This window comes from Anabrus simplex, chromosome 1, assembly GCF_040414725.1.
Source record: "Anabrus simplex isolate iqAnaSimp1 chromosome 1, ASM4041472v1, whole genome shotgun sequence".
Taxonomy (NCBI): Eukaryota; Metazoa; Arthropoda; class Insecta; order Orthoptera; family Tettigoniidae; genus Anabrus; species Anabrus simplex.
In genome coordinates this window covers 1,181,930,258-1,181,958,077 of record NC_090265.1, presented here as the reverse complement: position 1 = coordinate 1,181,958,077, position 27,820 = coordinate 1,181,930,258, and the positions used below count along the sequence as shown (strand labels likewise).

Here is a 27,820-nt window from a genome sequence, read left to right as displayed (position 1 = left end):
TGCCGGGATGGTAACTAACTTAAGGCCACGGCTGCTTCCTTCCCTCTTCCTTGCCTATGCCTTCCAATCTTCCCATCCCCAACACAAGACCCCTGTTCAGCATAGAAGTTGCGGCCGCCTGGGTCATTCTTCCCAGTTGTATCCCCTGACCCGCAGTTTCACACTCCAGGACACTACCCTTGAGGTGGTAGAGGTGGGATCCCTCACTGAGTTCGAGAGAAAAGCCAACTCTGGCGGGGTAAACAGAGTAAGAAAGAACGAAAGAACGAAGGTAAATACCCGAAATTGAAACGGAAAACTAAGATGAGAGTGCTACCCGCTTTTAGCCACTCCGTAGATTTGTCCTGGTCTACAGAGAATTTGCTCTTTTTTTTTTCCTGTTCGGAATACAAAAATGGCTCACAGCAATATATATTCGAATATTTCCTATCACAGTTAAAGAAAAGAAATCACCACACCATTAAAAAACGAATTAGCGCATAAATTAAAATCCTTGTTCAGGACGAAGTTACAGCGAGAAATCACTTTGTTCTTGTCTCCATAAAATTTCTGCTCGAAGTACGAAAAGGTGCACAAGAATGTCACAAATTCCAAGATTTGTAAACACAATTTTAAAAATATAATCACCACACTACACAATAAAAAAAATAAACTCACTAGCGCATAACTATCAGATCTCAATATCAAGCTAACAAGCACCTCATTGGGAACACATCGCCAACATTTACGACAGCAAAACCATATAACTAAAACTGGAAATGCGGCAATTTTCGGTATGCAGCTTCCTGTCAGTGGGTAGTAGGCCAGCGATCCAGCGTCATTGCGGTGAAACTCTCCAATTACAGCTTTATGCTGGACTTCACAAGCGATTGTCAAGGCCGGTATAAGGAGCGCAGCGAGGGATCCAGTCGGGCGTGATTCTATCCTCTTTGGTTATTATTCTTTCCGACAGGGTTCGCATGAATTGTAGCCTCAGGGTTACCACTTTCAGCTACACATTCTCTTTATCTCTTTGCATTCAGCGAAAGAAGGCAATAGCGGTTGTTTGAATGCTGGACGTGATTTCAGTATAAACGACATTTGTGTTTTCTGTACCAATCAGGTTAAATTAAAGGATTATTTAATAACCCACGGAGTAATTAAGGCTTCTATTCGCTGAGGATCGTGTGCTAAGGAGCTAGAAGTGAAAGTTTCCGGCACCAAGCTACATTTTACTTGCCGCAAAAGCACGTGTAATTTTTAGAGATCTGCGAAGGTGGGAAATTTCTTAGAGGCTCACCTTTCGCCTGTAAAAATAATCCTTTTTGTGGCACACTGGTTCTTTTTTTTTTTTTTTGCTAGGGGCTTTACGTCGCACCGACACAGATAGGTCTTATGGCGACGATGGGATAGGAAAGGCCTAGGAGTTGGAAGGAAGCGGCCGTGGCCTTAATTAAGGTACAGCCCCAGCATTTGCCTGGTGTGAAAATGGGAAACCACGGAAAATCATCTTCAGGGCTGCCGATAGTGGGATTCGAACCTACTATCTCCCGGATGCAAGCTCACAGCCGCGCGCCTCTACGCGCACGGCCAACTCGCCCGGTCTAACTGGTTCTTTTTGTGAGTCCAGTAGCCTGTAATGTACGTGACCTTTTGACACTACCGTATTACGCTATTTGTGGGCAGGCTTATATCATTTCGAACAAAACAGATTTGGAGTGTTGAGTTCCTTAGTTCTTTAAAAGTTGTCTGGCATTACCATCCTCAGTGAAAGTAAATTCAGCAACTACTATCTAAAATGGGAAAAAAATAATAGACTTAACTAGACTTCTGTTAAGTAAGATGGCGACTACTGTGTGTGAGTCTGTGATATCCGTAGTAGATAATGGTGTAAGATGCAGTGAAAAATGTGGCAAATGCAGAAGAGTAGTTAAAAATGGGATTCTGTGTCGTAAGTGTGATGAATGGTACCATTTTCGTTGTGCAAATATTGTAAATAGGACTGATATTGAAGAAAGTGGGTGGCTGTGTCCCGAGTGTAAACAAACCGATAGTGAGGTAGAACAACCAGAAAGAGAGACATATGAAACTATAATTAAGATTTTAGGAGTGCTACAAGAAGACTTATGCGCTCTGAAACATGAAAATGAAAGCTGAAAGGACAGAATAAAGAAACTGGGAGATAGAGAAGACATTGGGGTGGTACTTCCTTACCTGGTTCGGGGCTGTAAAAAATATTTAAATGGTGTTTTAGAGTACCTGAAGTAGCAGAGAGGAGAAATCCTTCCTGGACGCTTGCTTGTGACCATCCCGCCCGCCCCAAAAGCTACTTTTACTTAAATAGCGTAATTAAAACCGGGCTGCCTAAAAGTGTATATCGCCACCATTTTCCTTGTCCCTATTGGCTGGCATCAATCAGCTGTGAAAGGCTTTGACGAAAACAATGTTATTATTCTCTCCGATAGGGTTCGCATGAATAGTAGCCACAGGGTAACCACACCGCGCAAAAGAAAAACACTCGATCGTCAAGAAAAACATGTAATTTAATAGCTGTAACCTATCTTTTTAATTCCAGGCCAAGCTCTGTCATGAGAACAGTGGCCCCCTTCGGGGGCCACACTCCCTTCGAGAGGCTCTTAACTATCGCCGCGGCGCATACTGCCCGCACGGCAAGAAAAAAGTTAATTTAGTGGTTGTAACCTATCGTCACATTTTCTCAACTCTTTTTTAAATCCAGGCCAAGCTCTGTCATGAGATTAGTGGTTGTAACCTATCGTCACATTTTCTCAACTCTTTTTAAATCCAGGCCAAGCTCTTTAGTGGTTGTAACCTACCGTCACATTTTCTCAACAGTTGGTAACAGCATTACCCGCCGCCACATCGTCTGAGCCGCGCTAAGTTTGTGCGGAGCGGCGCCATGTTGGCTTGCTCACGAACCGGGTACGGAACATTTACCGACATTGGAGAAGAAAGATCGCCGTGGACGGAAGTGACGCGTAGCCATTTTAGGCCTAATGTTAAACATATGGGAGAAACTACGTACAACTTAAAACCGGGAAAAAAGTCTTTGCAGTGCCAAAATAGATTTCAGTTACTTCAGCAAGTTCCAGAAGAAGACACCCCAAGTTTTCCAAATAATTTTAAATCCAGTGGAGGTAACCTACAGAAGAAGAAAACCAACCGAAAGTCAAGATCGCCAAAGATTCATCTCTACGCAGACAGTCAAGGGCGGGGTATGGCAGAAGGCATCAAGGATGAGCTGCAGAATCCAGAAACTGAGGTTTTAGGACTAATAAAACCAGGTGCCAAAACTGAAGACGTCCTTTTAAGTTGTGATCCGGTGTTAGAGAAGGGCAATTATGTGGTAATTGTGAGTGGTACAAATGACATTGCTGCTAATGAAGGTGAGGAACTAATTACGACTCTCAGAGGTAAGATTTCCAAACTACCTGACTCAAAAGTAATTGTAGTTAATGTGCCACCTAGGTATGACCTTTTAGAGGACTCATGTGTGAACAAAGCTGTACATGATCTAAATATAAAAATCAAGAGATTATGTAAGAGTTTTAGAAATGTCTATGTAGTAGATACTTTAGGTCTTGGCAGGCAAATGTTCACTAGGCATGGGTTACATCTGAATGGTAATGGAAAAGCAAATCTCTGTAGACAAATTGCTACAATTATCAACAGCGATTTGCAAACTAATCTGTACTTAAGAAAACCCATACCACTAAACTGGCACATACAGGGAAACTTGCCAGAAAACCCAGAACCTTAAATCAAGATCTATGTACAAGGATCTGGGTTCCAGGGACGTTCTCAACTCATGAGTCAAACGTTACCCAATTGCAACAGTCAAGTTTTAGGGAGGAAGGAGGTCTGAGATTGCTCTTGGTAAACTGTCAGAGTGTAGTAAATAAACAATTAAAATTCGGTACATTGATGGAATCTTATGAGACTGCTGTGGTGATAGGAGTAGAATCATGGTTGAGAGAAGGGGTGGGTAATAGAGAAGTATTTCCAGAAGGGTACACAGTCTATCGTAGAGACCGAGGAGATAAAAAGGGAGGGGGGGGGGTGTTTATTCTGGTGAAGGAAACTTATTGTTCACATGAATGGTTTACCGATGAAAGGGATGAAATATTAGGGATAAAATTAGTTTGTCATAATATGAAGGAGGTGAGAATTATAGGAACATACAGGCCTGGAAGAGAGGAAAGAGACATGGAAATATTTGAGAAAATAATAGATTAAACTCATAAAAACAATAATAATGATATGGTAATAATTGGGGGAGATCTAAACTTGCCTGAAGTTGAATGGAATGGAGCTGCAAGTGAAGCCCATGAACAGAAACTGGCAAATAAGTTAATTTGGGAGGGAGGATTTACACAAGTAGTACAAGAACCGACTCGTCTCAATAACTTACTAGATGTATTCTTGGTTAAACCATGGGAAATTGTTGATAAAACTGAGGTAATTGAAGGAATAGGTGACCATAAGGCTGTAATAATGGATGTAGGACTGGTACCAAAAAGGCTTAATAAGAGGGTCACACAAGACAAGAAATTATACAGAAAAACTAAAGTTGATGAATTTGGGACTTACCTTAAATCACAATTCAGTTGTTGGATAAGTGAAGGGAGTAATGTGGACACACTTTGGGCTAAATTTAAAGGAATCATTTGGGAAGGAGAGAAGAGATTTGTACCTGTTAAGAAGGGTAAAATGACCTCAGACCCTGTTTATTCCACAAGGGAAATAAGAAAATTAAAAAGAAAATGTAGAATAGTAAACAGGAAAATCAATGAGGGTAGGGAGAATAGAGAAACTAGAAAACAGCTAATGAGGGAACTGAATAGAGTGAAAAAGGAAGCAAAAGAGAATTACATGAATGGCATTCTTCAAGAGGGTAATGACCACAAAGGGAAATGGAAAAAGCTGTATTCATATATCAGGAATCAAAAAGGAAAAGGAATCCAAATTCCTACAATGGTGGGAGAAGGGGGTGAACACTATTTAACAGATACTGAGAAAGTAAACCTCTTCAGTAGGGAATTCAGAGATTCAGTAGAAGATTGTCAGGACTTGGAAACCATAACAGAAGATAGAGAGGGAGATACACATAGGGAAACAAGAAGCTTCTCATTCACAAATGAAGATATTTTCAGAGAAATCCAACTTCTTCAGCAAGGAAAAGCAGCAGGAAGTGATCAAATTACTGGGGAGGTATTAAAGACAATGGGGTGGTACATAGTGCCTTATTTAAAATTTCTCTTTGACTATGTCAAATAGTGTAATACCAAAGGAATGGAAGGAATCTATAATAATACCAATTTATAAAGGAAAGGATGATAAAAGGAAACCAGAGAACTACAGACCAATCAGCCTGACCAGTATAGTTTGTAAAATACTGGAGAGTTTAATATCAAAGTACATCAGAGGGATATGTGATGATAAAAATTGGTTCATGAGGAGCCAGTATGGATTTAGAAAGAAATTTTCTTGCAAGGCACAACTGGTGGGATTTCAGCAGGACATATCAGATCAGTTGGATTCAGGAGGCCAGTTAGATTGCATAGCCATAGATCTCTCCAAAGCCTTTGATAGAGTGGAACATGGAATATTATTAAAGAAATTGGAGGGAATAGGACTGGACGTAAGGGTTATACGTTGGATAAGAACATTTCTAAATTCAAGGGTTCAGAAAGTCAAAGTAGGAAATAATATATCACAGGAAGAGAAAGTTTGGAAGGGAATTGCACAGGGTAGTATAATCGGTCCGTTACTTTTCTTAATATACGCAAATGATTTAGGGAACAATATAACATCGAAAATAAGCTTGTATGCAGATGACATAATTGTTTATAGGGAAATAAATAACATTGAGGATTGCTCAGAAATACAGAGGGACCTTGAGAGTATCCAAGAATGGGTTGAAGAAAATAATATGAAGATTAATGGAGGCAAATCAACTGTTACAACATTTACAAACAGGAGCTTTAAAACTGAATTTGAATATACTTTGGATGAGGTAGTTATCCCTAAAGATGGCAAGTGCAAATACTTAGGTGTAAGATTTGAAAGTAATTTGCACTGGAAGGGTCATGTTGATGACATTGTTGGGAAAGCATACAGATCGTTACATGTCATAATGAGGCTACTTAAAGGATGCAACAAAGAATTAAAAGAAAAAAGTTACTTAAGTATGGTTCGTCCATTATTGGAATATGCAAACAGTGTTTGGGATCCTCACCAAGAATACCTAATAAAAGAACTAGATGGTGTGCAGAGGAAAGCAGCAAGGTTTGTAACAGGGGATTTCAGGAGAAAGAGTAGTGTATCAGAAATGATAAAGGAACTTGGTTGGGAAACTTTAAGTAAGAGAAGGGAGAAAACTAGACTTACAGGATTATATAGAGCCTATACAGGAGAAGAAGCATGGAGAGATATCCGTGAGAGGCTTCAGTTGGAAAATAATTATATTGGTAGAACTGACCACAAGTACAAAATTAGAAGGAATTTTAGCAGAAGCGATTGGGGTAAATTTTCATTCATTGGGAAGGGCGTGAAGGAGTGGAACAGTTTACCAGGGGTAGTGTTTGATCCTTTTCCAAAATCTGTACAGATATTCAAGAAGAGAATAAACAACAACAGAGAAAATAAATGAAATGTTAGAGGGCATTCGACCAGTGCAGGATATTGTAAATAAAAAATATGTGTGATTAAATTAATTCCATCCCCTGGTCTATGGAGTTTGGACAGCCCAAGTAGGGGACTGCCTGTAGGGGTGAAGTACAGTGGGGACTTCGAGGGCCCTGGGACCGCTACGGTAGCTGTGAAGGCCCTTCAGGAACTCTGAAAAGTGGTGGCAAAAGGGGCTCTGGTTAAGACGCAGCAGGTCGTTATGCTACTTAGGTTCCAAAATGGGTAAAATATAAATATGTAAATAAATTCAATGTTAATTTTAATCTTATACCAGTTGTATATTATTATTAGAAGTAATTTCACATACTGTATATGAGTTGACTATGTTTGTAAGATATTATAAGTAGAATTTTGTAAACAATATAAATTTATTAAGGATGATGTGTGTGTTTAATAGAACAAATTATTAGCGTAAATTGTATAATATTGTATTCTAGGAAAATTTTCTTCATCTCTTGTTAATTTAAAATTTAGTGCTTGACAATAATGTATTTTAGTGTACCATTTGCCACCGAGGTAGACACCTCATTTGCAAATAAAGAGATTTTGATTTGATTTGATTTGAAATTTAGGAGGTAATGTATCAGCATTCGTTTATAGAAGGAATAAATTGTTTCTAAAAGAGAGGCAGGTAGCTTGTGTAACCATAGACCACAGTTGACTGTATCGATGTAAGTTAATAAATAAATAAATAAATTAATAATAATAATAATAATAATAATAATAATAATAATAATAATAATTCAGCAGTGTTCATTCAGTAGTGTTTGCAGTGGCGTATACTGGGATCAAGATATGGGTTACCACTAGGTTTAGGTTACCTCTTTTCGATGGATGGTTTAGTGAACGTCTAGTCTTCAGCATTTTGAGCTGCAGCCAATAACCAACAGAGAAGCCTGCTGTGTTGTCAAGGCTGCTTCACAAGTTACTGCCCTGGCCTCTGCCACTGCTCAACACCTGATCAGTGGAGATGGTAGCCTAAGGTTTAGCAAATTAATGTCTGGCTTTGCGACTAAATGGATAAAATGCTTGCCTTTGGTCTGATGGCCCAGTTCAATTTTCATAATCAACTCCTTGATACTGTTAATTGCCCTGCCGTGGGGACTCTGTATTTATGACGTCTTTGCCATTCATTTTATCCTCATTAGGTCACCACCAACCCTATACAGATGCCATGCATTATTATTATTATTATTATTATTATTATTATTATTATTATTATTATTATTATTATTATTTATTATTATTATTATTAAATAAATTTTTGAATTTTACAGCAGTTATACCCATAGTTCACTGGTTAATTAGTCTCCTCGAGAGATCAGTGGTGGTGTCTGACCCATGCTCACGGGTTCGATTCCAACCAACAAAAGAGAACACTGAATTTGAAAGATTGCATTTCATTTTTAGCAGATCTACCTGTAAAAAGAAAACTATATTACTCCTATAACAGCAGCCCTGCAGTGTCTTGCTACAATGATGTAAAAGTAAACGGGTGTAAGCATTGTTATCAATACAATTAAGTCAGAAGTATGAGGTGAGGAAGTATATATGATGAGTAACGCATGGTTGATAGCAGTGGCGATCTGACGGAACGAAGCCTAGCACAACTATCACGCCGGTTCCAGCACCTATTGGACATACGTCAGCAAGCTGCGTGAAGTGGGTCGAGGGGAGAGGGACGAGAGTCTGGGCTGCAATATCAGTCTCCGATGCCTTGCTCTCAGAAATATGTGCGACGATTTTTCTCATTGCTTTCAAGTTTTGTAAATGGAACAATGGCTCGATGCTTACATTATAATGTGCTTTAGACTTCCATCGTTCGCATTTGAGGTTTGGGCTTCACTGATAGCCTTGGTAGCCCTCAGTATATGCTACTGATAATTTTGTATGTCCTATCACATTCATGTAAATCTTGTGTAGCACTACCAGTACTTTAAAGGTAAATATTCCCCAAGATACATTTCAAAATATGTGCCTGCTTTTTAGTTTGATATGGCTAGAGTAGAACTTCGTTAATTGTAACTTTAAGGGTCCAGAAATAAATCTCAAATTAATCAGGAATTTGAATCAAACTATATCATATCCCATACTTACCCAAGCCTCATATACAAAATTATCTCTTATTTTTCAGGGAATTCTTGAGTTGCAGTGAAAGTAGAATTTGGCAAAACATTAAGTCATAAAAATGTATATAGCATTAAAAATAAATAAATAAATTGAGTGTTCATGCGTCAGTAGCATAGCTTGATTATTGTTGCTTAACCCGTCTGAAATTAATGATGGATGTTTTACCAAGTATTTTACCGAGTATTGCTATGCTCTACCGTTGAGTCCTTCAGTAGCCAGTGGAATGTCTAATTTCATCTGTTGATAACCGTTAATCAATTCCATATGGAGGTTTGTGTTTAGGCCTAATGAGCAGATTCCACCTACTTAGAAGGCTATACAAGGAACATACCTCAGGCTTGAAACTTAGCTTTGCAACAACTACAGTTCCATCTCTAGTACCGCCTTCATTCTGCACTGCTTTTCTATTCGGTGTTCTATCAACCTTAAACATTAAAAAAAAACTAGTTCTAATAGAGTTTTACTTCAAATTAAACAACATGATATTCAAATTAAAGACTAATTTTTAACATTGTGTTTTATAGGAATGCCAAGAGATGTGAGAAAAGTTTGGATTATTCATAAATTCAAATTATGTGTGTGTTCGAATTTAACAGGTTCTGCATTAAATAAGGTCAAAAACCAACTTGAAAGAAGTGATACACTAAAACTTCTCCATAATAATGGTTTCATGTTTAAAAGTTCAATTCTCTAAACTTATCAGAGTTAAATTTGCCTGTTATAATGGCATTTATTACAATCATTGGAGGTTGTTATAATAGGGCCTACAGATTGTGAAGACTCCTGGAAGAATGAAAGACAAAGGTTTCCCCTGACTACAACCTCAGCACCATTTTGGATGGAATGATTAGCTCTATGCCTCAAGAAATTAGCCGGATGCTCTGAAGAATCTACACTGTACAAAAAGATAAATAAATGAGTAAATGAGTGAGCAGATGTACCAACAATGTCCACACAAGTGAATGTCATGTCCTAGAGTTGTAAGCCATGGAACCTTGTAGGATCAGGAGTATTAGGATGCGACTTTTCATTCTGTAAATAACACTTCATTGATCAACATTCAAACTATAGTCCCCTTCGTGCAAAGTCACTGAGCAGTAACGTCCAGTAGTGTCATTTCACATTTCTTGCTATCATTTTAAATTCAAATTTAATTTCTACGTATAATATTAGCATTTCAGGTATATGTATATTTTAAAGATAGCTCCCACCCCTCCCCTCACCTCACCATACCTTATATTTTAACTTAATGATGATTTTTGTTGGTAAGTTGATGGAGAATATTTCTGAAGACCAGTTGTCTTAAACTGTTGTTTGGGTGTGTAGTACAGCTGATTAGACACTTGCATTCTAAGACCAAGTATATGAGATCAAATCCCAGCACATTTGGTTGTCATGAATGGTGACTGTTGTCAGTACAGATCATAGCAAGTAAGGGAACTTATCGGGTTAATATTGAGAATCTCTAAAACACTTACAAGCATGCTAAATTCTAAGCATCATCATTATTTATTTATGTATTTATTTATTTATTTATTTATTTATTTATTTATTTATTTATTTATTTATTTATTTATTTATTTATTTGTTTGTTTAATTGTAGCAAAAGCCAACAAAGAGGGCAAGTTGGAATCTTGTAAACCAATCCAGAAAGTGGAGTGGAAATCTTCCAGAACAGGGTAAGTTATCATGGCATTTCATTTTTCATATATTATAACTAGTAATGTACATGGGAGAAATCTTGAATGTATAGTGGTAGGCCTGATAGGATTACCTTGTAGACAATACAATAACATTAATCAATCAATCACTACTGATCTGCATTTAGGGCAGTTGCCCAGCTGGCAGAATCCCTATCTGTTGTTTTCCTAGCCTTTCCTTAAATGATTTCAAAGAAATTGGAAATTCATTGAACATATCCCTTGGTAAGTTATTCCAATCCCTAACTCCCCTTCCTATAAACAAATATTTGCCCCAATTTGTCCTCTTGAATTCCAACTTTATCTTCATATTGTGATCTTTCCTACTTTTAATGACACCACCCAAACTTATTCGTCTACTGATGTCCTCCCACGCCATCTATCCACTGACAGCTCAGAACATACCACTTAACTAATCTCATTTTGACCAAGCTCGATAGCTGCAGTCGCTTAAGTGCGGCCAGTATTCAGTAATCGGGAGATAGTGGGTTCGAGTCCCACCGTCGGCAGCCCTGAAGATGGTTTTCTGTGGTTTCCCATTTTCACACCAGGCAAATGCCTGGACTGTACCTTACTTAAGGCCACGGCCGCTTCCTTCCACTTCCTAGGCCTTTCCTCTCCCATCGTCGCCATAAGACCTATGTGTGTCGGTGCGATGTAAAGCAAAATAGCAAAAAAAAAAAAAGAAAATCTCATTTTGTTCCGTATTGAAGATACGATAAGTAAAATTCTTTCTTGCATAAAATTACTGCGTCCATCTGTTCAGTCTCGAGTCAAACAGTTGGAAAAACTCCAATTCACGCTGTGATTAATCCCTAGCCAGTACGTACACATTTGCATAAACTTTCATCCAGACGTTTCAGATGTTTTCTATTCATTGTAAAATAAAATATTTTATTGCTTCCTTGTTCATAAATTCTGGCATTCAGTTAATGTACATATTGTAAACTATGTAAATATCACGTAAAACTTTATAATAAGCATAAGACCATTGTATTTAGTATTTGATATTAATTTACGTTTAGGGCTGATGACCTTCGATGTTAGGCCCCTTTAAACAACAAGCATCAATTTAAGTTTAGTATTAAGTTCCAATGTTAATAGATTTAAGACTTGACCTTAAGATTAGTATTAGGCTGAAGATGCCCAAAACTAGGGCGAAACATATCCCTAACTAGTGTTTACATTTCATGTAGAATTTAATCACTACAAAATATAATTGTATTGAATAGGTAGACACAGTAATTTTATTCAAGAAAGAATTTTACATACCACTTAGTCGAGCAGCTCGTCTCCTTTCTCCCAAGTCTTCCCAGCCCAAACTTTGCAACATTTTTGTAACACTACTCTTTTGTCAATCAATCAATAATCAAAGATCTGCATTTAGTGTTGTCACCCAGGTGGCAGATTCCGTATCAGTTGTTTACCTGGCTTTTTCTTAAACGTTTTCAAAGAACTTGGAAATTTATGGAACATTTCGCTTGATAATTTATTCCAATCCCTTACTCCTCGTCCTATAAATTATGAATATTTGCCCCAATTTTTCCTCTTGAATTCCAACTTATCTTGATACTTCTTACTTTTAACAGCTCCGCTCAAGCTTATTGTCTACTAATGGCACTCCTCGCCATCTCTCCAATGAAAACTTGAAACATACCACATAACACTAATATAAATGGTCCGTTATTGGACATAATAAATTTTCCTTATATTAACACCTAGATACTCACAGTGTTCCCCATGAGATACTATCATTCCATCAACACAGTAATTAAAACTGAGAGGACTTCTGCTCTGGATGAAACTTACACGACAACAGGAGAAGTTTTATATTTGACAATTTGAAACACGCCCTTATACCTTATCGTTCCAAAAATCTCAACTTGGAAAACTAACAGTCCATTAAAGTAAAATAATACTGTGGTTCGTAATGTTTAACTAGATGTTTTGCTTTCAGGTAATCTACAGGAAAATAAGGACAGGAATGCTGTTGGTACAATGTTACATATTTCTCACCTTTTTAAAAATGTTTTCAGTAAATATTTCAAGATTTTAAAATACATAGATATGTACATAATTTACTGTATTTTAAGTTAGCACTTAATTATCGAAGCCCTACTCACTACTTTTGATAATTCACTTGCCGGTGGCTAGCCAAAAGGTTCGCCATATGCCTAGTAGTTGTGCTAGACAGTACAAAGCTCTTTGGTGAGATGCATGATGACATAACACTTGAAAACTCCCCAGAGCACCTAATATCTAGGGGTGGATCACTAGTGGCTCTCCGAGTAGCCACTCATCACATCGGCAAGACCTGGAAGCTTGTGATTCGGGATGATGAAATCTCTCGACGTTCAAACACTACCTCAGGCAGGTGGTGGTGGTTGTGATTTTTGTTTTAAGAGGAAGTACAACTACGTAATCATCCTCTCTGAACAAATTAAGTGGAAAAGAAATTTAAAATAAAACAAAATCATTTATTCAATGAAGAAATTTCAAAACGAAGTACAAAATAAAAAAAAAATGTATTGAATTAAACAGAAAAATTTCTAACAAATCAAAAGGGAACGTGCATTTCCTGAGAACATTTGCAATTTACATACCCTTGATTAACCCACTGTTGCACATAAAGCAGATGACAAGATCAGCAGTAGTCGCGTCATCGGCTAATATACATTTGAGTGTTTTCTGCAGACCAAGGCTCCGTCTTAGGCCAGAGAGATCGGCACACTCTGTGAGGAGGTGGGCCACGGTGAAATCGGCACCACCAGAACACACTGGTTTTTTTTTCCCTCTTTAGGAGATAATAGTGCGTAGATCGTATATGACCTATCCTCAGCCTACACAATACTATAGCTTATCTCGTGAAGTATGGAAAGAGGTCCGCCACACGGTAGTTGTCTTCTTAATTGCTCTCAGTTGGTTGGGAGTTCGGATAGTTAGCTACTCTGATTCCCAGGACACCAAGATAGTTCGACGTAGCTGAGAAGAAATATCCTTAGCAGGTACATTTAGAGGTCTTGGAGGTAAAATTACCACTTCCTTTGCAGCTTCATCCGCAAGTTCGTTTCCCGCAATCCCCATGTGGGTTGGAAGCCATGCGAAAGTGATTCTGGTGCCAGCATTACTTAACCTGGCTAGATCATGAATCTGCTGCAGCAGTAGATGTTGCGAGGAAAAGGTTTCAATTGACTGCAGAGAATTTAAGCGAGTCTGTACACATGAGAAAATAGTTTCTTTTGTCACCCAGTGCAAACTGCAGAGCTTCTATGATAGCGTAAAGCTCCACGGTATACACGCTACATACACTAGGAAGTGAGATCGGTGATGAAAGAGCAACCAACATTTTCTCCAATCTTAGAACCATCCGTGAAGATATGTCTCGCAGCTGGATACTGGTTAATGAAGTCCTGGAAACACCTCCGAGAAATGGAGGAATCCATATTTACCGTGGGTTCATGAGGTAGATCTAGCCACATTTCCGGTCGTGAAACTAACCATGGAGGTACCTCGCTAAATTCCGCTCAAGTCAACCACCGATATCTATATTTAACTCGTGACACAAGCTATCAATTCGAAACCCGACCGGCTGTGTGGTATTCGGCCAGTTTTGGTACCTCTGGTGGTATTGGGTACTAAGGATGCTTGGATATAGCGGCATTTCATGAATTTTGGCAGCGTATGTGAGGAGTAACTGTTGCCTCCTTATCCATAAAGATGGAACTCCCACTTCAGCGAGTAGGCTGAGAATGGGGCAAGTACGGAAAGCTACCCTTGCCAGCCTAACTCCACTATGGTGAACACTGTCTAAAAGGCTCAGCGTAGATCTTAATGCTGAGCCACATGCCACACTACCATAGTCCATAATCGTAATCTACTAACTTCATTTTCCGTATTGATAATTCCAATGATCACAAGTAAAAAGATTGGACCTGGCACCCAATCAACACTATTATTTATTTTAAGGTACCTCAAACCTTTTACATTGCAGTACCGGTTTCGGTCCTATGTGTGGGTCATCTTCAGCTGCTGAAGAACCTTGATCTTATTAAAAATAACATACTATATTAAAACCGGTACTGCAATATAAAATGTTCCAAGTACCTTACAATAAATAATAGCATTGACTAGGTGGAAAGTCCAGTCTTTAAACTTGTGATCACTACCATAGTCCATTCGGGAGGACCGCTGCAGTGTAGAAATGTAGCAGCACTGCACGGTCAACCCCTCACGAAGCACCGCTGAGAAACTTAAGCATGTAAAGTCTCTCCATGCAGGCAACCTTCAGCTGGCGGATGTGGGGCTGCCACGTTAGTCTCTTATCAAAATGGGGACCTAGGAATCTGCAGGTGTATACCAGTGGTAAGACACTGTTTTGCAAGCTGAGCTCTGGTTCAGGATGCACAAGCCGACATCGACAGAAGTGTACAACTGAGGTTTTTGATGCTGAAAATCAAATACAATATTGCAGGGGCCATCTGTCGACTCAGTTAATAGCTTGCTGTAGTTGTCTCTCAGCAAATGCTACCTTTCCGGAGCTGTAATATAGAGCTAAATCGTCTACGTACAGCGATGGAACGACTGCGGGCCCAGCAGCGGCAACTATGCCGTTGATGGCGACATCAGACAGAGTGACTAAGCACAAATCCCTGTGGTACTCCATTTTCTTGAACATAATATTGGGAAAATGCATTCCCGGAAATCACCCAGAACAAATTGAGCTGCTTTTCTTTGGATTTTTTCCAGTTCTTGAATCAAGTAATCCTGGTGAGGGTCCCATACTCTAGTTGGGGTCTTACCAGAGACTTATATGCCCTCTCCTTTACACCCTTACTACAACCCCTAAATACTCTAAATAACCATGTGCAGAGATCTGTACCCTTTATTTACAATCATATTTATGTGATTACCCCAATGAAGATCTTTCCTTATATTAAGACCTAGGTATTTACAATGATCCCCAAAGGGAACTTTCTCTCCATCAATGCAGTAATTAAAACTGAGAGGACTTTTCCTATTTGTGAAACTCACAACCTGACTTTTAACCCTGTTTATCATCATACCATTGCCTACTGTCCATCTCACAACATTATCAAGGTCATTTTGCAGTTGCTCACAGTCTTGTAACTTATTACTCTGTACAGAATAACATCATCTGCAAAAAGCCTTATCTCTGATTCCACTTCTTTATACATATCATTGATATATATAAGAAAACATAAAGGTCCAATAATACTGCCTTGAGGAATTCCCCTGTTAATTATTATAGGGACAGATAAAGCTTTGCCTACTCTAATTCTCTGAGTTCTATTTTCTAGAAACAGAGCCACCCATTCAGTCACTCTTTTGTCAAGTCCAAGTCATTTTTGCCAGCAGTCTCCCATGATTTGTTATCAAATGCTTTAGACAGGTCAATCGCGATACAGTCCAATTGACCTGAATCCAGTATATCTGCTATATCTTGCTGGAATCCTACAAGTTGAGTTTCAGTGGAATAACCTTTCCTAAACCCAAACTGCCTTCTATCAAACCAGTTATTAATTTCGCAAACATGTCTTATATAATCAGAAAGAATGCTTTCCCAAAGCTTAACATGCAATGCATGTCAAACTGATTGGCCTGTAATTTTCAGCTTTATGTCTATCACCTTTTCCTTTATACACAGCAATTCTCCATTCATTTGGTATAGTTCCTTCACGCAAACAAAAATCAAACAAGTACTTCAGATATGGTACTATATCCCAACCCATTGTCTTTAGTATATCCCCTAAAACCTTATCAATTCCAGCTGCTTTTCTAGTTTTCAACTTTTGTATCTTACTGTAAACGTCATTGCTGTCATAGGTAAATTTTAATACTTCTTTAGTATTAGTCACCTCCTATATCTGGACATTATCCTTGTAACCAACAATCTTTACATACTGCTGACTGAATACTTCTGCCTTTTGAAGATCCTCGCATACACACTCCACTTGTTCTTTAATGATTCCTGGTATATCCTTCTTGGAACCTGTTTCTGCCTTAAAGCCTTCCATTTTGCTACTGTGTTGAGGCATTTTGTTTAGACACCATCTAGGCTGCCTGCGCATCAATTTTGACATTCCACTTTACTCTCTCGGGCGGCAGAGTAAATTGAATCTCTCTTGGACAATCCTTGTAGACGATATTATCTGTATCTGTCCTAATGTATGTGCATAGTTCTTTGTGATGTTAGCTTTCTCCTTTCTCTATATGAATATTTAAACCATTTCTGAGCTTTCACTAAAACAAAACACCTAAATCATTCATACAAATCTTGTACTATAAATTATATCTTTATCTTGAGATTATTGAGGTGAGTAAGCTATTTATTCTGATAAGGATTATGTTTTCTAATTTTAAGGCTGATATTTTACTGCAAATTGTGAAATACCTTTTACAGATTGGTATATACTGTTGCAGAATTTTTTGTAGAGCTTTTTATACTTGAGGATTCTTTCGCACATTCTTACAGTCTGTTGTTGACAATTTAGCCAGTGTAAGCCAAGAAACCGATTGCATGGCGATTTTTTCTTTATCCTGCTTCACTAAAATTGCCACTGCTTGGTTCCTTTTTCTCATTCTTTGCTTAATAGTTTGTGTTTTTATTCCTTTTTTAAAATGTGTTTTTTACAGGTATGTTATAGTGTAATATTTATATTGGACTTGTGTGTTCGACAGACTGAAAAGCTTTTAAGTTACATTTAACTGAGTCGACACTGGAAAGTATGGCTTCCTCCTTAAGAAAAAATCTACATAGGTTTGGTGTCAGGATAGGGATCCGACCATAAGAAATGGGCAAAATCCTTACAACATACCAACCCCAGGAAATTGGAAGAAGGCCAGGAAGAAGAATTGTATAGGTCAGAATCTTAGTAAAACACATATTACCAAGCTCGATAGCTGCAGTTGCTTAAGTGCGGTCAGTACCCAGTATTCAGGAGATGTTGGGTTCGAACCCCACTGTCGACAGCCCAGAGGATGGTTTTCCGTAGTTTCCCATTTTCATACCAGGCAAATGCTGGGGCTGTACCTTAATTAAGGCCATGGCCACTCCCTTCCCACTCCTAGCCCTTTCCTGTACCATCATCACCATAAGACCTATCTGTGTCGGTACTTAAGTGGCATCCAGAGTATCACGGTGTTACGGTTGTCCTACCCCACAGTAATTTTTTCAGATAGTAAGCCATATGTGTAGGTGCGATTGAGAGGTATGCTGGAACATACACACATTCATCTGTAATCTGTTATTTTGGGTATTTTATTTCTCACCCCTTCTCACGCCCGTGCTGATGCAGCTGAACTTGGACTTAAATGACATGTGGAGTGTCACTATTAATCTCAGCAACCCTGAAAACTATAGATTTTACTTTAATATTGGTCGTTTTCTATTGCTATTATACTTCACCCATTTTGCACCCCTGTTCAGAGGAGTTCACACACATACATCCATAATCTCAGCTGTTTTGGACTTATTTCACCCCTTCTCATCCCTCATGCCGATGGGGGCTGAACTTGGACTTAAATGACATGTGGAGTGTCACTGTTAATCTCTGCTACCCCGAAACCTATGGATTCAACACTATTTTCAATCATTTTTATATGCCACCCCCTCCGCACCTCCACCGCTAGGGGTGGCTTACCCCACACAATTTTTTTTTCAGACTGTCATATATGTAGCAAAATCTCTCCTTCACCTAGCCTACATTTATGGACATGCCTACTTCGAACACCCGGCATGCATTCTACTGTAGAATCCTTGAGCTGACGTCACCAAGGTTACGGCTGGTCATTTCTTCATCTGATTCTTAGAGCGATGTAGTGTGATGCCAGTATTTCTATAACTGTTGATTTTAGGCCCTTAAGACATAGTTTTTGGGGCCCTTAGGGTTTTACCAAGTTTTGTTCTTCACGTTGTGAGGCTTAAAATGAACTTTGCCTTGTCCTTGTATGACAAATTCGTATTTTTTTTTTGCTATTTGTTTTACGTCGCACCGACACAGATAGGTCTTATGGCGACGAAGGGATAGGAAAGGCCTAGGAGTGGGAAGAAAGCGGCCGTGGCCTTAATTAAGGTACAGCCCCAGCATTTGCCTGGTGTGAAAATGGGAAACCACGGAAAACCATTTTCAGGGCTGCCGACAGTGGGGTTCGAACCCACTATCTCCCGGATGCAAGCTCACATATGTCTTGAATATTATTACAATATTTTTTTTTAAGTCCACCTGTTCAATACAATACAATATAAACCACTATTTCATATGGTTAAAAATTTTATTCATAATACATAAAAGTCAATGGTACATGTTTAACCCTCCTTTACGGGCATCATCAGCCTATATCAATCTTAAAAATAATACATATGGAGTTTTTCTAATCTTATAAATTATGAATAATGATTTCGTAAAACATTATGCAATAACATCTAAAACAACGATAATGCACCAAAGTGTGTTAAAAAAAGAAGAATAAATTAACAGTTTTTGAAGATTAAAACGTGGTTAAACATGAAATTTTTGAGAGTTTAAAACTAAAGTGGATCCTTTTTGTTATATATCATTAAGACTGTTGACGGCCTTGAGTGTAAACACAATCATCAAAGGGGGATGTTTCTTCAATTCCCATAGTATGAATCCAAGATGGTAAAATCACTGTGTATGTTCACACTTCTGTTTTAAATAACTGACAGTGATTTTACCATCTTGGATTCATACTCTGGGAATTGAAGAAACATCCCCCTTTCATGATTGTGTTTACACTCAAGGCTGTCACAGTCTTAATGAATATAACAAAAAGGATCCATTTTAGTTTTAAACTCTCAAAAATTTCATGTTTAACCACGTTTTAATCTTCAAAAACTGTTAATTTATTCTTTTTTTTTTTTTTTACACACTTTGGTGCATTATCGTTGTTTTAGATGTTATTGTATGATGATTTACGAAATCATTATTCATAATTTATAAGATTAAAAAAACTCCATATGTATTATTTTTAAGATGGATATAGGCTGATGATGCCCGTAAAGGAGGGTGAAACATGTGCCATTGACTTTTATGTATTATGTATAAAATTTTTAACCATATGAAATAGTGGTTTATATTGTATTGTATTGAACAGGTGGACTTAATAATGTAATAATATTCGAGACATACGTCATCTTCAATACGGAACCAAAATGAGAATAGTTACTTGTAACTTGCAAGCTCGCAGCCGCGCGCCCCTAACCACACGATCAACTCACCTGGTAATTCGTATTTTGACTATTAGCCTGTGTTAATGTGCCGAAGGGCCTAAATCTAGGGAACGTAGAGGGCTGTTAAAATCTTGTAGATGCGGTTACCCGCAGGGTTCTAAAAGGTAAATATATAAAATTTGGTTCAGATTGGTGTAACGGTACGGATTTGTATAAGGAATGGACGGATGGACATTCATCTTTATATATATAGATAGATATATATATAGATATGGATACAGGGTGTATCTAAATTCCTATTACACACTTTGAGAACATTTAGTGGTAGGTAGATAACATTTTGAATAGGATCCCATGTCCAGAAATGTACTGTTACCCCGCTACAAGCAAAACACCACTGTATATTTAATGTTCCATGTCTGCTGCGTCAGTGAGCAGAGCGAATATGGATAATGCTGGATTGTGTCCTTTGGAGCCACATGAAGAGCTGGATTTATGTGACCCTGGTGCAGTCAGGGGAATATCTGCTTGCACAGGTTATGGCAGTGGTGGTGGATCTTTAACTACTGGGTGTTTGTGGGTGAATGTATTGGAAAGTGATATGCATAGGTACAAGGTTTATATTGAATTGAGTAGTTGCCATGTTGAGCTGTTCTTGTGAGTGGACACAGAAGCACAACAACAACATATGTACTCCTCTCTGCTCATTGGTGCAGCAGATGTGAGGCATTTAAACGTGTGCTTTGCTTGTAGTGAGAATAGACATTGGGCATTTCTATACATGGGCTCCTATTCAAATTTTTTTTTTTTCTAGGTTCCCTCCACAAGCATTTAAAGTATGTAATAGAAATTTAGATACTCCCCATAAATTTAGTTACTGATTTGTACTAAAACTGGAGGGGTGGTACTTCAGACAAAAAGATTGGAAAAAACTGCTCTAGACAGAATTCATATATTGGATGTCATGATTTCACTTGGTCTATTTTGTGCACCACTTCATTTTACTTATCAATTATACTTTGTCTTATAATTTACAGGGAACCTTACGTCATATTCTCGGGCGGCCTCACGTACGATAAAGCAGGTCGCACACCGAGTATCACGGTGATACATGGCAAGGCTACCACTGTCCTGGAAATGGAACACAACGTGGTAGATTTCATTACACTTTGTGAAAGTCCATGGGTGAGTGGTAAGTAGTCCTTGTTATTTGTTCCTCATAATTCAGATGACTTACTGAAATTTGGATTTATATTCTGTCAGGTTGATGATTACATTTTATGGCTAGGAACTTTTCATCGTTCGGGATGATGACACTAACATCTTTTGTTATCAATATTGTGTAGGTCAGAATGTCCAGCTCCTTGGCTGCATGGTCAGCTTACTGACCTTCGGCTCTGAGGCCCCTGGGTGGGTTATTTTTAACTTTGGTTAATTCCTCTAGTTTGAGCATGGGTTACTTACGTGTTTGTCTTAATACACATCTTCATTTACATACAATACATCATACTACAAACTACCACAGAAACAATAGTGAATTTTTATTTCCACATATGGTTGGTCGTCGTCAGCTGTAACTCGATCCGATTATATATAACTTCTTCCTGCATAAAGTGAACAGTTCAACTCAGTTTATGGATGTGTTTGCAATGACTAAGCAGACCAATCATGCCATAAAACATGCGCCCACACAAATCACACTGAATGGATGCAGGAGGGCAGGGTTGTAATTGACAGAGCTTTCTTGCTTGTCACTTCGCCTCTTGATGTCTGCGGCATTCTCTTTCAAACAAGTTGACAGCGGTGGATGTAGTGTTCCGCCACAGTGAGTGGTCTACAGCACATTCTTCCCATCTTTGTATATCTTTACCAGTTGTCTTCATGATGTGTTTCAGCTGGTCCTTAAAACGCTTAAGAGGTCTACTGCTGGAGCAAATTTCACCATAAAAAATTTGGCAGGGAAGCCTGGTATCTCTCGTGCGGTGAACATGGCCTAACCATCTTAGTTGATGAGCGATGATTGTTGTCTCACTGCTATTTAGCTACGCTTTGTCAAGAACTGCGGTGTTGGTCACATAGTCCTCCCACTTGATGTTCAGGATGTCTCGTTTTTTGTTGGTGGAAGCGCTCAAGATTTTTTACATCACGGCGATAATGTCCAAGTTTCACAGCCATGCAGTAGTGTGGAAATGACAACAACTTTGTTCACCATGAGTTTGGTATGCAGTTTTAGGTCATTATTCATTAAGACTCTGTGCATTAACCGTCCGAATGCTGCATAAGCAGCCCCAATTCTTTTATCAACATCAGGTACAGCGTTTAGACAAGATGCTTCCAAGATGTGGAAAGTGATCAACGTGCTTCAGTGTTGTGTCTAAGATGGAGATACTGAACTTGGGAAGAGTTAATCCTGGGGCAGGTTGTGCAAGTACTTACATTAATTTTTTGCATTAATGGCAAGACCAAAGTGATCACGTGCAGTTTTAAAGCAGTTAACTGACTGCTGTAGTTCTGCAGGTGTTAGAGCAGGAGATGCGTTGTTGTTGGCATACTGCAGTTCTGTCACCCAGGTAACCAGAGTACATCTTTGTGAGCAAAGTCTTGCCAGATTTGAAAGGCCTCCATCGAAACAAAATTTAATTTTCATGCCTAAGTTGTTTGCAGATGATTCATGCAGCATGGCAGCCTTGTACAGTGCAAAGAGTGTAGGAGCAAGTACACAGCCTTTCTTCAATCCATGAGTGATTGGGAACGAATCTGATACTGAGTTACTATGAAGAACCTGTCCAGACATGTCATCATGAAGAGCTTGAACCAATTCTTCATAATGTTCAGGACATCGAAAATATCTCAATACTTTCCACATAGCAGATCTTAGTACTGAATCAAAGGCTTTTTCCAGATCATAGAAAACTAAATACAGAGGCTGCTGTTGCTCTCTGCATTTTTCCTGTAGTTGTCTAGCACAGATCATATCTGTTGTGCCTCTGGAGGTTCAGAAACTACATTGAGGTTCAGAACAGATGGTAAAGGAAATCAAAGAGGAATTTGGAAAGGGAATCACAATCCAAGGTAAGGAAATCAAAACCCTGAGATTTGCCAATGATACCGTTATTTTTTATCTAAAACCGCAAAAAATCTGGAGAAATTTCTGAATGGTACGGACAGAGTCTTGGGAAAGGAGATGAAAGAAATAAGTCCAAAACAAATGTAATGGAGTGCAGTTGAACAAAGTCAGGTGATGGAGGAAATATTAGGTTAGGAAATTAAGTCTTACAGGAGGTAGATGAATATTGTTACTTGGGTAGTAAAATAACTAACAGTGGCACAAGTAAGGAGGACATAAAATACAGACTAGCACACGCAAGGAAGGCCTTTCTTAAGAAAAGAAATTTGCTCGTTTCAGTCATTGATAGAGGAATTAGACAGATGTTTTTGGAGACTTTTGTCTGGAGCGTAGCATTGTTTGGAAGTGAAACATAATGACTAGCTCAGAAAGAAAGAGATTAGAAGTTTTTGAAATGTGATGTTACAGAAGAATGCTGTAGGTGAGATGGGTAGATTGAACCACGAATGAAGATATACTGAATCGAATTGGCGAGAGGAGATTGATTTGGCTCAAAATGAAGAGTAGAAGAGAGAGAATGATAGGACACATCTTACGGCACCCAGGACTTGTTCAGTTGGTTCTTGAGGAAGTGTAGGCAGTAAGAATGGTAGGGGTAGACCAAAGTATGAATATGACAAGCAGATTAGAACAGATGTAGGATGTAGTAGTTATGTAGAAATAAAAAGAGTAGCACAGGATAGGGTGGCATGGAGGGCTGCAACAAACCAGTCTATGGACTGATGACTCAAATAACATCATGTAGGTAATGTAGGCAGTACATGTTGTCCAGTGTTCCTTGCACAGTTTGAAAATAGCTAGTATGTTTAGAAGTTCCTGTTACATCTGGCCAAGTTTGCAAATAAGAAAATAAAACTCTTGATTGATAAACCTTTTCACTCCTAAGTTCTTTTCAACCTTATGCATGTCCCTTGCCAGACTTTTCCGGATATTTTTGACCTTGGTTGAAATACGGTAGGTAAATTAATTGTTTGTATTTACACAGCTACTGAATAATCATGGAAAGACAATGTTAGCAGTAATTTTCTCTTGACATTTTTACCACAACTTAACAATTAGGTGATAAATTTTTACAGCTTTATTCACTGCAACTCAGCTTCTCTGTAATCATAAGTCAGACCCATTATAATTCCTTAAAACTTCTAAACCGAGCTTGATAGCTGCAGTCGCTTAAGTGTGGCCAGTATCTAGTATTCAGGAGATAGTGGGTTCGAACCCCTCTGTCGGCAGCCTTGAGGATGGTTTTCCGTGGTTTCCCATTTTCACACCAGACGAATGCTGCTGGGGCTGTACCTTAATTAAGGCTATGGCCGCTTCCTTCCCACTCCTAGCCCTTTCCTGTCCCTTCGTCACCAAAAGACCTATCTGCGTCGGTGTGGCGTAAAGCAACTTGCAAAAAACAAAAGTTAAAAAACTTCTAAAATGTCATCTTTGTTCATGCTTTCTTTACACTTCTGCACATCCTTGTTAGAAGACAAAATACGGCTGTCAAAGGAAAACACAAGGCATACAATTATCATCAAAATACAGTCATTTTATTACTGTTAGGTTCTTCAGTCTGTCAAAACAGATTTATAAATAAACAAAATTAAAAAAGGTACCTAAAGTAGAAAACATATAAGAACAGATTATACCTGAAAAATCTGTTATGTGTTTTCTTTTCCAGGTATTTTCTAAATGTTATTTATGTATAAATCAGTTTTGACAGAACTTGAAAGTTCTAAATTGAGTTGCAACTGAAAAGAAATGGCTTCCACTATAACAAAATGGGCATAGCAATTTATGAATTTATTTTCATCTGAACAAAGTATTATATGATACCCCATTGTGATTAACAGAAAAACTGCAGCGTCAGTCTGAACTCGAAGTGGAGAAGAGCACAGTGTTTAAAATCCAAATTAACTCTTATTTGATAATAATAATATTGATTTTTACGTCCCACTACCTACTTTACAGTTTTTGATACAGGGAAGTGCCGGAATTTTGTCCTGTCGGTGTTCTTTTATGTGCCAGTAAATCTACCGACACGAGGCTGACGTATTTGAGCACTATCAAATACCACTGGACTGAGCCAGGATCGAACCTGCCAACTAGGGCTCAAAAGGCCAGTGCCCCTACCATCTGAGCTACTCAGCCCAGCTTACTATTGTTTGGAACAGTGAGACATGTTGACATCCAAGTTAATTAGAGTTTGGGATAGAAAAAGTTAAAAAGTTGGATGTGGAAGGAAACCCTTCCAAACTCTTACACGTTGCAGTGAATTTCTGTGAGATAGTTGTGAATGATATCAGGAAAAATTAAGGCATACAGTATTACAAAATAACATTATCTCTTAGTTGTATATATGTGTATGTTGTTTATTCAGCCCAAGGACTGGTTTGATCCAACAGCTGTCATAGATAGCCTAGGTGTCACTGAAGAGGCATGCTGGGGAAATGAGGAGTGATGTACACTGACTAAGCAAATGTCATGGGATAGTCGCCTAATAGCGTGTGGGGCCTCCTCTGGCCCTGCGAACTGCAGTGAGACGCCATGGAAGAAGTGAGTCAACAAGTCCCTGGTAGTCCTCTGGAAGCAGCTGACACCAAATCGTTTGCAGAGCGGCCGCTAATGCTGGTCTGTTCGTGGGTGCAGGATCCATGGCACGGAGCCTGTATTCCAGGACATCCCAGATATGCTTGATAGGGTTCATATTGGGGCTTCTGGGTGGCCATGGCAGTCGTTGGACCTCCGCTGCATGTTCCTGGAACCATTCCTGGGTGCCGTGGGAGCGATGTGATGGCATGTTATCATCTTGAAACACCGCAGAACTGTCTGGGCGCTGGAAGGCCAAAAATAGGTGGAGATGGTCTCCGAGCAGCTCACCATACCGCGTACCATTCAAAGTCTTTTCCAGAACAACTAGGGGGCCCATTCCATACCAGGAAAATGCACCCCATACCATAACAGAGACACCAACCACCAAACCCCGTTCGAACGGTGTCAGCTCACGACAACGTTCCATGTTACACCTGTCACATGCACAGCCACTGTTCACAAGGTCTCCTATACAACTACCGCTGGCACAGAGGGCGTGTGGTGCACAGAAAACACATCTGCGCATCAGTTCTCCGCTATCCCATAACATTCACTCAGTCAATGTAGTTTCCCATTGCTTTCCTCACTGAGCCAGAAGTTGCTATTATATATCAGTCTGCCAAGCCTACTGAAAAGCATGCACCAACCCACCCTATGAGCAATATTTTCACATAGTTCATAACAGGAACTGGCTGCATAAGGAATGGTATTATTAAAATCGCTCTTACCTCAGTCACTTTCATATTGTCAAAACCAAGGATGAGACTGGGACAGGTCAATGAAAGTAACAAATTTATTCTAGCCCATACCGGAAGACATAGTGCACTGTAAACATTACATCCTGCCAAGCAAAGGCATAACTTTTAATTATAAACATATTTAAAATGTTTACAGGTAATTTATTTTGTCACTTTGATCTATTTGCACTAACTGATTCTGATGAAAGTTCTAACTTTATTTCACACATACAAAAAGTATTTCACTTTATAACGACTTTCGAGAGTACACAAACTCGAACTAATAAATAGAAAATAATAATAATAAAAAATGTTGACATAAAATATGAATAAAGAAATAGTAACTAAATTAGACACTTAATAATATGAATAAGGAAATATTAAAATGACACAGAGGTGGTGAAATCACATCAGAGCATGGAAACGTGACGAGTATCTTTCGATACGCAATATTAAATCAAATACAAGGGAACACTTACAGGCCTAAAAATGACAACTAAGAGAGGAGAGTGGAAGGTGCGGGGAGCCCTATGAGGTCCATGGGAACTTATGACGTTATGGGGGAGAAAAGACTTACAATAATACACCCAACAGATAAATAATTATTGAGAAAATGAACATACAATTATAAATGAACTAATAAATGAACTGCAGATTAACTGATAATTGAGACACAAAACAAAAGATGTGTAAGGGAAACAATTAAGCTCTTCAGTCATGAACAAACTTCGACATAGAGATTCACAGTAAGGTTAAATTTACGGAATGAAAGGAGGCAACCTTGAAAGAAATAAAAATTTAAGTTCGCTATTGAAGAAAGAGTGTTATAGTTACTTACAATTACAACTAGAGTTAGAAAAGAAGGTCTGCCTCCGAAAACAACACGTTACGGACTAGCATAATAGCTAAGTCATACGAATGCTCTATTTTGGAAAATGTAGAAAACTAGAGGAAACTCTGGCACACAAGATGAAATTCTACATAATTACTGAAGTTACATTAAGTGGGAAAGGTCCGAAACACAAGAATGCATTTAAATAACATAAGGCAATAATATAGCGCTTACCTTTGCCGGCCGAAGACCCATTGCGGGACGGACGCAAAACGCGTCCGCCCGCTGTAGTGATCCAAATTCAAAGACGCGGGCAAATTAACTTGCACACGCGAGGAACCGCAAACAGGAAATCGAGTGATTACAAATAACCAATAGCAATACTCCAGTTTGCCACATTCACCAATTAAAAATCCTAATATACTGGCCAATAAAAACACTTGTATCTTTGGCCAATGACAATGATATTCTAGAATTATCCTTTCTGCTGAATTTGCATATTAGCGGATATTACAAAACGACAGGAAAGGGCCACTTACACGTGGCACACCCTGCCTCACAAGTCATGTATAACAATTCCACATCCCTTTCTATAATTTGCTGAATAATATATAATTTAAAACAGGAAATGTAAATATCCAGGTCTCTTTGAACATAAATCTTCTTCATTGGCCTAAATACGGTATTTATTAATTTTTAAATAAGAAAACTACATACAATAATTTGCTTTGCATAAATACTTCAGTTCTTTAAATGTTTTTGTTTACCTAACATGATGACAAGACAAAATTAAATGATAACAAGGACTTCTATTGCTTC

At 38.6% G+C, this 27,820-nt stretch overlaps 1 protein-coding gene across 2 annotated transcripts in view; it reads left to right on the top strand.

The window, feature by feature from the left end:
• Positions 1–27,820, top strand: part of Tomosyn (syntaxin-binding protein tomosyn) — a 1,160,105-nt gene that overhangs the window by 766,895 nt on the left and 365,390 nt on the right. For both annotated transcript variants that reach the window (XM_067137527.2, XM_067137528.2), the window contains exons 6-7: positions 10,421–10,496; positions 20,766–20,920. In XM_067137527.2, the coding sequence (XP_066993628.2) occupies positions 10,421–10,496; positions 20,766–20,920 (231 nt within the window). The remainder of the gene's footprint in view (positions 1–10,420; positions 10,497–20,765; positions 20,921–27,820) is intronic.